General features: G+C 42.3%; 1 protein-coding gene and 1 pseudogene across 1 annotated transcript in view; both read right to left on the bottom strand.

Annotated features, from left to right (window-relative positions):
• Window positions 1–240: 240 nt before the first annotated feature.
• Window positions 241–1,211, bottom strand: LOC102207942 (lysophosphatidic acid receptor 6-like; annotated as a pseudogene).
• A 5,899-nt stretch (window positions 1,212–7,110) lies between these two features.
• Window positions 7,111–14,745, bottom strand: part of LOC102201581 (lysophosphatidic acid receptor 6-like) — a 10,432-nt gene continuing 2,797 nt past the window's right edge. The window contains exon 2 of the mRNA XM_005751697.1: window positions 7,111–8,083. Coding sequence (XP_005751754.1) covers window positions 7,148–8,005 — 858 coding nt within the window. The 5' untranslated portion in view covers window positions 8,006–8,083 and the 3' untranslated portion in view covers window positions 7,111–7,147. The remainder of the gene's footprint in view (window positions 8,084–14,745) is intronic.

Consider the following 14,745-nt stretch of genomic DNA (forward strand, 5'->3'; position numbering starts at 1 on the left):
TCATGTTGCAGTGAAAATAAAATATGAAGCCACTAACCCAAGCCTTTGCATTTGCTGTTTCAGTCTCTGGCTTTCACGCAAATGTTGCTGAAGAAATGAATATTGATGGTTAACTGCTGAAAACTTTGCATGTGGTTGAACTACTTAAGAATCTTGTGCACAAACGAGCTACTTTGTTAAAAACAAAAAAACAGGCATGTATCATGGGACATCTGATAGCAACTCTAGCAGGTCACTAATCTATAGTTCTCTTCCCACGACCTCTTTTTTCTTCCAGAAGGAGTCAAAAGAAAAATAATACATCAGTGGATCCAGACAGCAGCTCAAAACAGTCAGAAATGCCAGTGGAGCTATTTTTCCTTTGCTTTTTGTAACTGCGTGTAGTGGCATGGGCAGAAAACATGTGCAGAATATAAGCAAGTTGATGGCAAAAATCAGCATTACGTTCACCTTGTTTCTGACCTTTGCAGAGTCACTGAGATGTTTGTGTAGAGTCCAGGAAACCATAACGGTGCACACAATGTTGACTGCTAGCATTGTGACCAGTAACACAATCTGAAGGTAAATAATTGCTGATCGTGTTACACTTTTATAATAATGAGATTGAAAACAATTGTGTTCTGTGTGGTTCTATATGTGTTTTACAAATCCTATGCCCTCTGGGATATTTACCACCAGCAAAACCCCCCAGACGAGCGCTGCTCCTTTCCAGGCATTGCACGAGTTCCGAAGATGGCGAGACCTCAGAGGATAAACCACAGCCAGCAGTCGGTCCACGCTTATGAAGGTGATGAAGGAGGCGCTGGAGCGGAGGTTGTTGCGAAAGATTATTACGCTGAAGAGGCATGTGAGAATTCCCAGCGAGGTGCCTGTTGCATGATAGTAGATCCTCATGGGCAAAGACATGATGGCTAGCAGGTCTGAGAGTGCCAGGTTCACCATGAAGACAGCGTTGGGTGATTTGAGGCTGTGGTGGCGAAGAAGAATCCACAGTGAGACTGCATTCAGTGGCAGACCTATCACCATAATGCAGCCAAAGATCCCAGCATAAACCCGGTCATCTTCTGTGGAGCTGTTTGATGTGTTCATGATGAGAAAAGAAATGTCTGAATGTCCTTTTTAAAGAACGGAAGCAGTGTGGCAAAGGTTCCTCTTTGTGTGGTTTTTCTTTGTGAGTGAGGCGTGACTAGTTTGTGACTGTAACTAGTCTCACTACAGGAAACTCAAGCTCATCTCATAAGCTCTGCCTCTATATTTGTGCTTTGACGGTATTGTGATCTTGGATGGCAGAGCCACTTTTATCATGCGGCTCTCTTTACTACACAGAAACTATTGCCTCTCTAAGATGCTGCTTTTATACCAACTCATGTTACTGATCTGTTGCCTATTAACCCAATAAGCTGCAAAACATTGCTCTCATTATTTCTGTTTTGTAGCTTTTGTTGCCTCTGTCTCCTAAGATATATTGCTGCAATCAGATTCCAACTTTCTCACTGTAAATATTTTACATGTCTTATTGACATTTGGGACAGTGTCCCAACTTTTTGGATGTGACATTGTAGGACTTTTAAACAAATTGTTAACGCAATATGGCTATGTCTAATGTAGGGGACGGCAACCTTTAACATCAAAAAAACACATTTTAGCCTCTCCACCCACAGGTCTATTTGAGTTCACACCTTATGGAAAATTCATCAAATAACAAACAGCCCACTTTCAAATAAATAAAACGTAGCAGTGGAGTAATAATTTTAAAATAAAAAGAGTAATCATGAAAGCTTTTTGCATGAAATTATGACTTCAGTCTATTTCAGTGTACAGTCCTCTTCTCAACAGGCGACAATAAAACAGCTTGAGGTCAGGGTCGAACATATACAGATATTTGCAAAAGGTATTATAGATATTTTGTGATTGAAAATGACAGCATATTAAATAATAGTGTTCTCACTTTGTTTTGTTTGATTTCCATATCAGGGCTGCAAGAAGGTGTTTGGACTTCCTGTAGTTTATGTTTGAGAAAACCTGCTCGCATTGCTATGCGGATCTCAAGATACGCAGGCCTCCGAAATATGGAGAGAAATATGTCTCAAAAGCGTAAACTAAGCTTTACAAACGTATTCAATGATGCGTGTGTAACTTTAGAGGACTGACGCGCGTGCTTCAATCCACACAGAAATATCTGACCACACGTAAAACTATTTTACAAACGCGTACATCCAAACTTGAGTAAATAATTAATTTATTAAGATCAGCTTCAAGAATCCGATCATTTTGACTATCAAAAGCCTTTTTGTGCGTACAAACGTATAAGACTACACGAAACAGCTCTCTCGCTCGCTCACAAAACCTTACATACGTGTGGACGAATCACCTGATACGCACAGATCATGTCGGTATGCCCACGTAGGTTTTGAGGTAAATTTGACACTGCCAGCTTCTGCGTTCAAGTGCCTGTGTGAGTCAGAGTTCATCTCGTAGCTGCTATAGCTTCCTGGTCTGGTATAGCCTACTAACATTTCACTTAGAAATGGGTCCTTTACATGCCCCTCTGGTTGCACTAGCTAGTACTATAAGCATAGGTTTCTTTTTCCCAATCTCCGTAAACTTCATTGCACTTCACTCAGTCGCTGGCGCGCATGTGCCTGTCTTCCACTTCAGCCTCTGGCACAGAATACATTACCCATCAGGTTACTTTCCTATAGGGGAGACTATGCCTGTAACATTTCAAATGTTCCTAGTTTTATTTAATTTTACTTTTTTAATATTTTTTTTTACCCAAATCTGCAAGCCAGGTAAGAGCCATAGCTCAGGGGCAAAAGAGCCGTAGGTTGTCGATCTCTGGTCTTATGGAAAACCATCAGGCAGTACACCAGTGTTCCCGTGTGTGCTTGTAAACCCATCCATCCAGTTCCATCTTTTCTAATTTGGGCTTGAGTCTATCTCAGCTGTCAGTGGGTGAGAGGAGGAACAGGTCACCAGTCTATCACAATACAAATGCAGTGAGACAGAAGTATTCATGCTCACATTCACATCTACAGCCAATTTAGAACAACCAGTTAACTTCACAAGCATGCCTTTGGACTGTGGGACAAAGCCGAGGTACCCAGACAGCACGGACAGAAAGTTTGTCTCCTTCCAGCTCACCCTATAAGGGAACAGTGTTGTATTCTACATATATCCATCTTGTTCTCTTTGTTCTTTTCTTTTTAAAATACTTTAATAGGTTCATAGTACAGCAAAAATCAGATAAGGGTAGCAGGACAGATATTTAATTGTCTTTTTAATTGCCCCTTAGAGACAAATACAGTTGCTTTTTAATGAATTGTGAATTTGAATTGAATTGACTTTGATTACACAAAGACTTTGTAGCAGTGGCTAATGGGTAATGTGTATAACAGGACATGAATGACTTGAGCTGATTCTATAATATTATACTACAGTTTACAGTAGCATTGCTATCACCTCAGATCAGTCTCTGGACCTTGAAGGAGACGTCAGGGATCAGATGTGACATGATATTTTAAATCTTTATGCAATGCTTTCTATTTGCTGACCATACACACCATACTTGTAAGAACCATAGTTTAAGTTATAAGGCTTTCTTCACCCACTAAATCATTAAAGTTGACCTTGAAGACCTTGGTGGATGTAAGCCAAATTTTAATGAAGCGTTAATATGATCCCACTCCACACACCTACAAAGTTTTATCAGAATTCATGCAAAACTTTAAGTGCAAAACCAAAGAAAAAGAGGACAAGACTAAAAACCTGTCTAACCACAACTGTTAAAATACAGAAAAAACACTACTATAAACGGAATGTTCTGCCTGTGAACAAAGTGTTACCGCTTTGCTTTAAATTAAATAAATACATGGTTGGTATGATATAGTAAACATACCTCATAGGGCTCTACCAGTTAACCATGTCTTATTTTTATGCGTAGAGTAAAAGGTATAGTTTATCACTGAATTAGCAAATGATAATGTGTCAATACAGAAAAAAAAAGCTATTACAGTAACTAAATGTTGCCCATTTAACTTTCCAAATAAGATATCAGTCAGCCACATGGGAAACGCATAGCACAGTACTGGACGACTGCCAGAAGCGGGCTCTTTATCTGCCAGCAATCACCCATTTACCACTTTGTGCCCAATGTGTGGTTGAAAATTCCCCTTATTTCACTACAAGAGACTCTTATTTGTACTAAGCGGATACTAGATGGTCTATATTTACAAAGCAGCATTATGTAGATCTGTACAATTATTGTTTTACAAACTAACAAAACCGTCAGAATATGTGAATACCTAATGTTAACTTTCAGGCCGTCCATGTGGAAGGCAGTGGCGGCGGCGACCTCGTTCAGGAGGGCGTCCACAATGGCGATGACGACCAGCCAGCGGCCTAGAAAACGGCCAGTGATGATGAGGTGGTGCTAGACGTGGACCAGATGGCGGCATGCCAGCAGCAGAACCAGGCAAGGATGAGGAGAAGGATGAGGCAGAAGCTGCTGCTGAAGCTGAACCAGGCGGGGCTAGAGCTGAAGCAGAGGCCGGGCCAGGCGAAGCCGGAGCTGAAGCAGAGGCCGGGCCAGGCGAAGCCAGAGCTGAAGCAGAGGCCGGGCCAGGCGAAGCCGAAGCTGATGCAGCAGGTGATGATGAGGATGATGAAGCCTCTGCCGCAGGCGAGGATGCAGACACGGAGGCTGGACCAGACAAGGATGCAGACACGGAGGCTGGACCAGGCGTGGATGACGCCGATGCCGACGCTGGACCAGGCGTGGATGACGCCGATGCCGACGCTGGACCAGGCGTGGATGACGCCGATGCCGACGCTGGACCAGGCGTGGATGACACCGATGCCGACGCTGGACTGGGCGAAGGCGAAGCTGAGGCTGAAGCTGGACCAGGTGAGGCTGAAGGCTCTGAAACTGGACCAGACGAGAATGTCGCTGCAGGCGGTGGTGTGGAAGCCGGAGACGAAGGCGCTGCAGGTGGTGGCACTGCAGGCGATGGTGATAGCTGGATGGGTTCCTTGGTCCCCCCAGCGAAAGCAACAGGCTGAAGCGGTTCCTGAGACCCCTCAGCGGAAGCTGCTGATGATGGCGAAGGCTGGACGGGCTCTTTGGTCCCCCCAGCAAAAACAGGCTCAAAACCAGTAGGCATGGGCGCCCCTGGCACATACAAAACAAAACCAGCAGGCTCGTGGGCCTCTGGTGAACGTGAAACAAAACCAGTAGGCACATGGGCCTCTGGCACACATGAGGAAGGCTGCAGCTGCGCAGAGCACTGACTCTGCTCAGGCAGTGACAGCCGGGTGCAGTCCCTAGCTGGCATCTTGGCCTCCAGGGGTCCAGAGTAAGCTGAGGGTTGTAACCCAGCCTCTGGGGAAGCCCTGGAGTGAGTAGTAGTCTCTAATGTTACCAGCTTTTGAGGAACAGGTCCATTGTGAAACAGTTTGTCTCCCTGCTCAGAAACAGCGGCGGAAAAATAGTCCTTTAAGGGGTGTATGGGCATAGCTTCCTGTAGAGGGGCGAGTGAAGATTGTGACTCAGCCATTAACTGAGCTGCTGACTGAGCCATGGACAGAAATATGGGTTGCAGTGATGCTAGTGGTGATGGTAGCTGGGTGGCTGACCGAAATGGTGGCTGAACAGTTAATAGTGCTCCTGCGGAGGCTAATGGCTGTGCTACTGACTGGGGAGCTAACGGCTGAACACAAAACTGAGCTGGAGAGTGGCAATAAAGTACAGGCTCGGCTGGAGCGGCAGAGACAGTCTTTTGGTTTAACAGAAGGTTTATAGACCCCCACTTGGGAAGGGTCCGTTACCACAAAGGTAGGTAAGCTACACATACTATCTCTCATCCCGCTCTGAATAGCCCCCGAAAACAAAGTCCCGGAATCTGGGGAAGCCAAAGTATCCCGCTCACTCACCGCATCTGGCTGCTCAAAAGTGAATGCAGACGGGGGATGAAGTCCAAGATCCAAAAGGAGAAATTCCTGCTCCCACGGATATAGCGAGCCCAGAAGCCATGGGAGACCAGTCACCAGACGTTGTAGCTGCCTCTCTATAGCGTGATGGGACTTGTCATCCGGGCTTTCCAGCCACAGGTCGATGAGCTCTTGTGAGGCATCGATGAGATTCTCCCATAGCTACTTAGATGGATTAAGTGCTGCTGGGTCCATCTTGTGGTCGCGTCGTACTGTCACGACTGGGGCAGCAGCCGTGTGATGTGTGGAAGGAGGACTCAAATGCAGCACTTATTCAGATGTGAGGGTGATTTATTAAGAATACCGAACATAAAGTGGGGATGGCAAAACAGAACTAAGGATGAAATAAACTGGGAGAAACTAAACCAAAGAGTAGCAAACCTAAACATGAAGGGAGGACAGCAGGGGATTCACGGAGAAATGCAGAGTACGCAGGGTAACACAGAGGATGAACACAGACGACGCGACGAGGAACAGAGGCAAACACACACTATAAATACACAGCTGGACCTGATTAACCTGACAAGACAGGGGAACACTAACACCAGGGACCAACAGAGGGAGCACAAACCCAGAAACCCAGTATCTAAAACACAAAACACAAACCATCCCAAAACAGCCCACAAATAATAATGAAAATAATAACAATAAATACACCAAACACAAAATCACCGAGTCACGGACCCAGGATTATGACAACATAGATATTTACATTAAGCTTACAATGGCAAGTAGTTGGGGAATTTTTTAAAATTCAATATGAAAATACCTGACTAGACATGAAAGTGTTTTACACTAAATTCTACATAAATCATCAGCAGTACTTTTACTGCAGAAAAGCTGTTCCCCATATTGATCATATGAATGCTGTTATATTGATCAGTATTACTGCTGCTGCTGATGTTTAGGGTTGACCTCATTTGAACTGCTTCATATGGTGTTTAATTTTTGGTAATGCCTCATATTCTATAAAATCATATGTTTGCGGTGGCAAGTGCATCTCTCAATAAACAACTGGCAGTGAGCTTAAAAAAAACAAGTCTACAGCTTGATTTTAAAAACAAAATATATTACATTTATTTATAAAATAACACACACACAGCTGAAGTAAAAGGCCTGAGCAGTGTGTGACACAGACAGTATCCCCATTTATTTACATTTACACAACATCTTCTTTTTTCTTCCAGAAAGCATCAAAAGAGAAGTAATACAACAGAGGATCCAGACAGCAGTTTAAAACAGTAAGACATATCAATGGCTTGACATGGGCACAATCCATAGCCATAGTTATAGGCACAGGTAAGAATATAGCATATAAAATCAAGTTTATGGCAAAAATCAGCATTACATTCATCTTGTTGTTGATTTTTGGAGAGTCACCACTGAGATGTCCGTGTAGAGTCCTAAACACCATAGTGGTGCACACAATATTGACTAACAGCATTGTGACCAATATTACAATCATAAACTGAATAACTCTTAATCGGATTCCTTCCAAAGGACATTTTACAGATTCGTAAGACTCAAAACAAGTAGGGCGAGTGTGGTTATTCAACTGCTTTAGAAAGTCCACACTCTCTAGGATGTTCATCACCAGCAAAATCACCCAGACGAGTATAGAAGCCTTCCAGGCATTGCACGAGGTTCGAATATTGCGAGACCTCATAGGATAAACCACAGCCAGCATTCGGTCCACGCTTATGAAGGTGATGAAGGAGGAGCTGGAGCGGATGTTGGTGCGAAAGAACATTGTGATGATGAGGCACACCCCACTGGGCAGAGTCCATTCCCCTGTGGCGTGAAAGTGGATCCTCATGGGCAAAGTGAAGACCAACAGCAGGTCTGAGAGTGCCAGGTTAACCATGAAAACAGCGTTGGGTGATTTGAGGCTGTGCCGGCGAAGAAGAATCCACAGTGAGATCGCATTGAGAGGCAGACCTATCACCATAATTAAGCTAAAGATCCCAGCATAAACCCGGTCTTCTGTTGTCACGTCAGTGATGTTTGATGTGTTCATGATGAGAAAAGAAATCCTTCTGCGTCCTTTACAAAATATTGTAGCCAAGCAGCAAATGTTCCTCTTTGTGCTGGTTATCTGTGTGGAATCAGAATCAGAATCAGTATACTTTATTAATCCCAAAGGAAATTAGGGTTATAGCGGCAGCACGCTAATGGCGCATGCGCACTTACAAAGGAACCTTCTGACCAACTTTACAAAAACATCACATTGGGGAGACATGTCAGAAAGGTAGGCTGATAGGAAAAAAACAACGAAAATACATAACATGAGGTAAGAGGAGGAGAAAAAAAACTCCACTCAGACTGAGCTCCTAGTGGGAGAACAGTTTGATAACAGAAAAAACACCTCAGCACAAAAAGCACATGACTATCAATACACCATAGAAACACAAGACAAGCAACAGGGGCGGGTAAAGGGTAAGAGAAAGCCGGTGTAGACAGCGCATCCGGTCCTGCAGCATGTCTGCGCTGGTCCAGTCGACTGCCATCTTCCCCGGTAGGGCACAAGCATCGAAGGTGTTGGAAAGGGAGGGGGGATCAGTGTGTGCATATCAGTGTATGTGTGTGTGTGTGTCCAGAGTTCAGCTGAGACAGTGTCCTTTGCCCTGCCAGGCTAAGTAAATGAGGTGAGGTTAGTCTGCGAGGGCACAGGAAACTTTGTGACATGACTCAACATTTGTGGTAACTGACAGAAGTGACACTACATTACAACACAGTTAAGCTAAGCGTAAACCCTGCATCTTGTGTTTACTGTTAGCCCAGAGTGGCTAACTGTTTACAGCTAGCCACTCAAGGCTAAAGGCTATTACACACTGAACGCGAAAAAGGGACACGAAATTAACAATTAATTACGTGCCAGTTGTTTAAATGCCTTACGTGTAAACAATTAACTTTAGTTAGTATAGATTACCACTGTAACTCTAGAGTTAGAGTGGGAGAAAAGACGGGGAGTTCTTTTTGAGAATGAATCAGAGATCACAGTATAAAAGTGAAAATAAATATTTCACTTAAGGCCCTGTGAACCGCAAAGAAGAGAAAAAAAAACTAAAAATAGGTTCTTAATAATCCTAAAGGATTCTTGCAGCTTTATTAAAATCTCCAAGAGGGCAGCAGGTCTCTCTACATCTGTGTGTTTGTTAACTGAGAGATTCTATTGTTCCTGAAAATAACCCGTGTTCCAGTTTAGCTCGTTTTCATTTTACACTGGTTAAGTTTTTTTGTTATATCACACACTCCACTCTAACTGCTTCAGATAATAAATGTGCAGATTTCTCATTTTCAACAAGTAGGTGCTTCTACCTGCTAGTATGTCATACTTGACAAAAGACCTCACTGACAGAAAAAAGTTGCTCTCTAGATCATACAAATGCATATACATGTCAACATTGTCTTCAGATAACAAAGTAAATTATACTGATTAAAAGCATTTGCAATGATTTTGAAATATTTTTGAATTTTGAAATAAAAACAGCCCTCTAACTGGACTTGTACCTATGTGTTTGTGTGACATCAAGCTAAGCACAAGCTACAGTTTTATCAAAAGGACTGGACTGGACTGGAACATGTCAAACTTTTATTAAGGAACCAGGCTGGTGTAATTAATTCCAGCAGGCTCGTAAGTATAAGAACTACTTGTTTCAGCAGATAAAATTACAGCGCTTGGAGTTGAGTAACTGAAGTTGCAGTGCAAGTGAAACGAACCTTATGGAAATAATGAATTCAGAATCAGAATCAGAAATACTTTATTAATCCCGAAGGAAATTATAGGTTGCATCTGGTATTGAGGTGCACATAACAAATACATTTTTACCTGACAGAAACATACTTTGTGTTTCCAGAGTATCGTCAGCCCTGCCTTTGGTTTTGGTTTGGCCTTGTTTGCATTAACTAGCTTGACAACATTTAAAACCCTAATTGTAGATAACAAGTATCACAAGGGTTGCTATCAACTTGTAGATCATATCAATCTTCTTCTACGTGAAATGATCCCTATGAGTGACGCCTATGCCAAACCGAGATGTTGTCAGATGATGACGATGAAATCACGATTAAAAACGTGAAAAGAACATAAGAAATGTATCAGTAAAATGCAACATCGTTGCAAATTGAGAGTTAAATATGTTGGCGTGAGAGCTTGCAGAGAATTGAGAATGTGTAGAAAACGTGAACTCACATTTTGAAACTTTCACTTTTTAAGTTAAAACTTAACTCAAAAGTTTGATATTCTCATTGATATTTTCACAAATATACTGAGAGCAGCAAACTTGTTATTTAAATTATACTCATATTTATTTATTTATTTTTTTTTAACTACTACTACTTAGAACCACAACTCTGACTACAAGTTCTAAAATCAGTGAATATGAGTGCTCTACTGCGCCTCCTCAATTCACAAAATGACAAATTTGTGTGCTTTGACTTCTGCACCTATTGCATTAAACATTTCCCCTTCCACACCCTGACCTACTTTCCCTGCTGACGTGCTGATTTTTGGTTTTAGTTTTGTTATCTATTCTGTCACTAGTTAGCTAACATAACTAATATAAGTCTAATAGCCCAAAACCAACCACATGACATTATGTTCTGTACTGACAGAAAAACACTAAACATGTTTTTAAAACATGAACTTTAAATGTCTCAGAGTGATGCTGTGAAACTAGTTCATGCATTTATTACTTCTAAGTAAGACTACTGTAATTCATTATTATCAGGATGTACTAAAAACTCCCTGAAAAGCCTTCAATTAGTCTAAAATGCTGCAGTAAGAGTACTGACAGGGACTAGATAGAGAGAGCATATTTCTCCTTCATTGGCTTCCTGTTAAATCTAGAATTGAATTCAAAATCCTGCTCCTCACATACAAGGTCTTAAATAATCAGGCCCCATCTTATCTCAATGACCTTGTAGTACCATATCACCCTATTAGAGCACTTCGCTCTCGCACTGCAGGCCTACTTGTTGCTCTTAGAGTATTTAAGAGTAGAATGGGAAGGAGAGCCTTCAGGCCCCTCTTCTGTGGAACCAGATTCCAGTTTGGATTCAGGAGACAGACACTATCTCTACTTTTAAGATTAGGCTTAAAACTTTCCTTTTTGCTAAAGCATATAGTTAGGGCTGGACCAGGTGACCCTGAATCCTCCCTTAGTTATGCTGCAATAGGTTTAGCCTGCTGGGGGATTCCCATGATGCATTGAATATTTCCTTTTCAGTCACCTTTCTCACTCAACATGTGTTAATAGACTTCTCCTCTGAATCACACTTAACCTCTGTCTCTCTTCCACAGCATGTCTTTCATCCTGTCTTGCTTCTCTCACCCCAACTGGTCGCAGCAGATGGCCGCCCCTCCCTGAGCCTGGTTCTGCCGGAGGTTTCTTCCTGTTAAAAGGGAGTTTTTCTTTCCCACTGTCACCAAAGTGCTTGCTCATAGGGGTTCATATGATTGTTGGGTTTTTCTCTGTGAAGCGCCTTGAGGCGACTTTTATTGTGATTTGGCGCTATATAAACAAAATTGATTTAAAATTGAATTGAAGTTAGCCAGAGCAGGTACAGTAGCCTATTTTGACAAAGAAGCCCCAACCAAGGTCATAGCAGATGCAAGCCCTGTAGGCTTGGGCGCAGTGCTAATACAAACACAGAACGGAGAAGAGGTACCAGTGTGTTACGTAAGTCGGAGTTTAATAGACTGTGAGCAAATATATTCTCAAATGGAAAGAGAAGCCCTAGCACTGGTATGAGCATGTGAGAGACTACATCCATATGTGTATGTCAGGAAGTTTGACCTCATCACAGAACACATATAGAGATCATATACAGCCAAAGATCTAGACCTTGTGCACGAATAGAAAGATGTACTAAGTACTATGATAAATGGCCTGTATTTATATAGCACTTTACTTGGTCCCTAAGGACCCCAAAGCGCTTTACACATTCAGTCATCCTCCCATTGACACACACATTCACACACTGGTGATGGCAAGCTACATTATAGCCACAGCCGCCCTGGGGCTCACTGACAGAGGCGAGGCTGCTGGACACTGGCGCCACCAGGCCCTCTGGCCACCACTGGTAGGCAACGGGTGAAGTGTCTTGCCCAAGGACACAACGACTGAGACTATCGGAGCTGGGGCTCAAACCGGCAACCTTCCGATTATAAGACGAACTGCCAACTCTTGAGCCACGATCACGCCCTATGAGTATGATGTAATGACATCTAAAACTGCTGAAAAAGTCATTGACTCTATATATTCAGTAGACATGGGCTACCAGTTACCATTAAATCTGATAACAGCCCACCGTTCAAATCTGAGTTTTTCAGAGAATACTGCGAAACTAATGAAATCAAACATATAAGAACCACACCAAAATTGGCTCAAGCAAAGGGAGAAGTGGAACGTCAAAATGCATCAATGATGAAAAGAATCAGGATCACACAAGCTGACAGCCTTGACTGGAAACGAGAGCTGAGAAAACATGTGACAGATTATCGCAGCATTGAACATCCAACCAAAGGCAAAAGTCCAGCAGAACTCCTGTTCGACTGCAAAATGAGAGGAAAGTTTCCGAACACCTGTGAGTCAAAATCAACTGAGTTGGATTTGCGTGACAGAGGAAGATAAAATCAAAATCAAAGATTTCTGCTGATGAACGAAGGGGAGCTGAGTATTCAAAAGTTGACATGGGAGACAGTGCTGGGTCAACAAGACAAAGTGGACACGTTTACAACACCATTCAACACAACGCCACACAAAATTGTAAGCAGAACTGGAAACCAAGTCATTGTTGAATTGCCAACAGGAGCTCGCTATCACCGGAATACTACACATGTGAAGAAATACAAGACAAATGAGACCAGAGAAGGACAACACGAGCAAGACACAATGAAAGGGAGGAAAGTGAAACAAACACAAAGATTAACACCTTCACGCCAAAACCACAAGAGGGCCCCCAGCGGCCAGAGAGACTGAGTAGATCACAGAGGGCTAAAAAGATACCTGAGAGGTTTCATGATTTTGTGGTTAAATAAACCATAATATGTTAATGTGTAGAGGTAATATAAAATGTACAAGTTTCAAGTTCATATATGTATTTGTCCCTCTTTGGGGTGATACTCCCACTATGACTTAAATCTGGGACTCCCCACCATTTGACCTTAGAACTGAAGAAGCTTCTCGGATGAGAGGGGAAACGTCTTCAAGCTGCTTGAAGACATTTCCCCTCTCATCCGAAAGAAGTCCAGCCGCTTTTCTTTGCAAGCTCCTTTGACTACGACGACCTGGATGACTGAGAACCTTCACAGACATATTCATATATGTATGTATGTATATATGTATATATTAAGGAAAGGAAAGGTACAGGTGTGGTGAGGCAGAAAAAATAATTGTCACAAAGTAAGACAAGAAAACAATGTTCAGTGTTAAAAAAAAAGAGAGAAAAAAGAAAACAAAGTTATTAAGGCTAAAGAGGAAAAGGGGGATATCATGTACTGATATGTGGATAATGTCTTAATGTGATGACATTGGAACCGGATGCTGTTGCCCCGGAGAAAGCCTCATTAAGCGGCTAGTTGTCAGATCGACAGTGTTCAATAAAGCAAGAGAAAGATAATGCTTTATATCCTGATTTAATTCAGAGTGCTCCACCTAATTCACTAGTAAGGTGGGCACAGAACAGATGGTATGGAGAAAAAAATTGTGAGACATCAGATTTAAAGGCCTCAGACATCAAAACATCGACAAAAAAAGCATCACTTTCATTGAAAAATTCAGAATTCTGACTAAAAGGCATCAGACCATACGGTCTCAAAATAAAAGTGCCTCAGAGAGAATCTTCCTGCAGGTGATACTGTTGTCAGTTCTCAGCCCAAATCTAAATACATCATTAATGTCATTAAAAGGGCATCAAAGTGTGTGCCAATTCAGGGTCTGCATCCTTCAAAAGACTTGTCCTTTGCGATCGACGTAGGTCAGGTCCTTCGAAGACGGCAAAGGCCGGAATTTCGAGGCTGTTAAAAGCGACTGGTTTAGCCTACGGCACGCTGTTCTTTGATTATAGAAGGGGTCTACCTTACAATATAAAGCGTTTGAGGCCACTGTTGTTTTGATTCGGCGCTATGTATAAAATTGTATTGAAAATTGAATTGAATTGCTCGAGTTGCTTAACACTGCATTTTTTGACAGAAATGAAGGAGAAATTTTTAATCTTATGTATGTTAAGTATCTGAGGCTGAGCGACCAACGGACTGTAAAAACATTATAATAATAGCTAGAAAATAACAGCTAATGCTCATGTGACTAGTGTCATCTCACTTGTGTAATGAAAATATGATATGTCCAATATTACATTTCTTTTATTACTAAATTAAATTTAAAAATTACAGCAGTAAAATTGAAGTTTCAAATACAGAGCTTCAGTAAATACTCCAACGTGCAATTATTTCTGTTTCATATCACAGACAATGGATCATGGTATGGTTAGATAATCATATAATCATATAATCATATAATCATCGTCCCGATACCCAAAAACTCCAACCCATCTTGCCTCAATGACTACCGCCCAGTAGCACTCACCCCCATCATCACTAAGTGCTTAGAGCAGCTGGTCCTAGCACACTTCAAATCCTGTCTCCCCCCCCACCCTGGACCCCCGCCAATTCGCATACCGCCAGAACAGGAGCACAGAGGATGCAGTCTCCATCGCACTGCACTCTGTCCTCTCACACCTGGACAACAACAACAC

The sequence above is a fragment of the Pundamilia nyererei genome, unplaced genomic scaffold, assembly GCF_000239375.1.
Source record: "Pundamilia nyererei isolate P.nyererei 1_Seehausen unplaced genomic scaffold, PunNye1.0 scaffold00323, whole genome shotgun sequence".
In the NCBI taxonomy this organism is placed as follows: Eukaryota; Metazoa; Chordata; class Actinopteri; order Cichliformes; family Cichlidae; genus Pundamilia; species Pundamilia nyererei.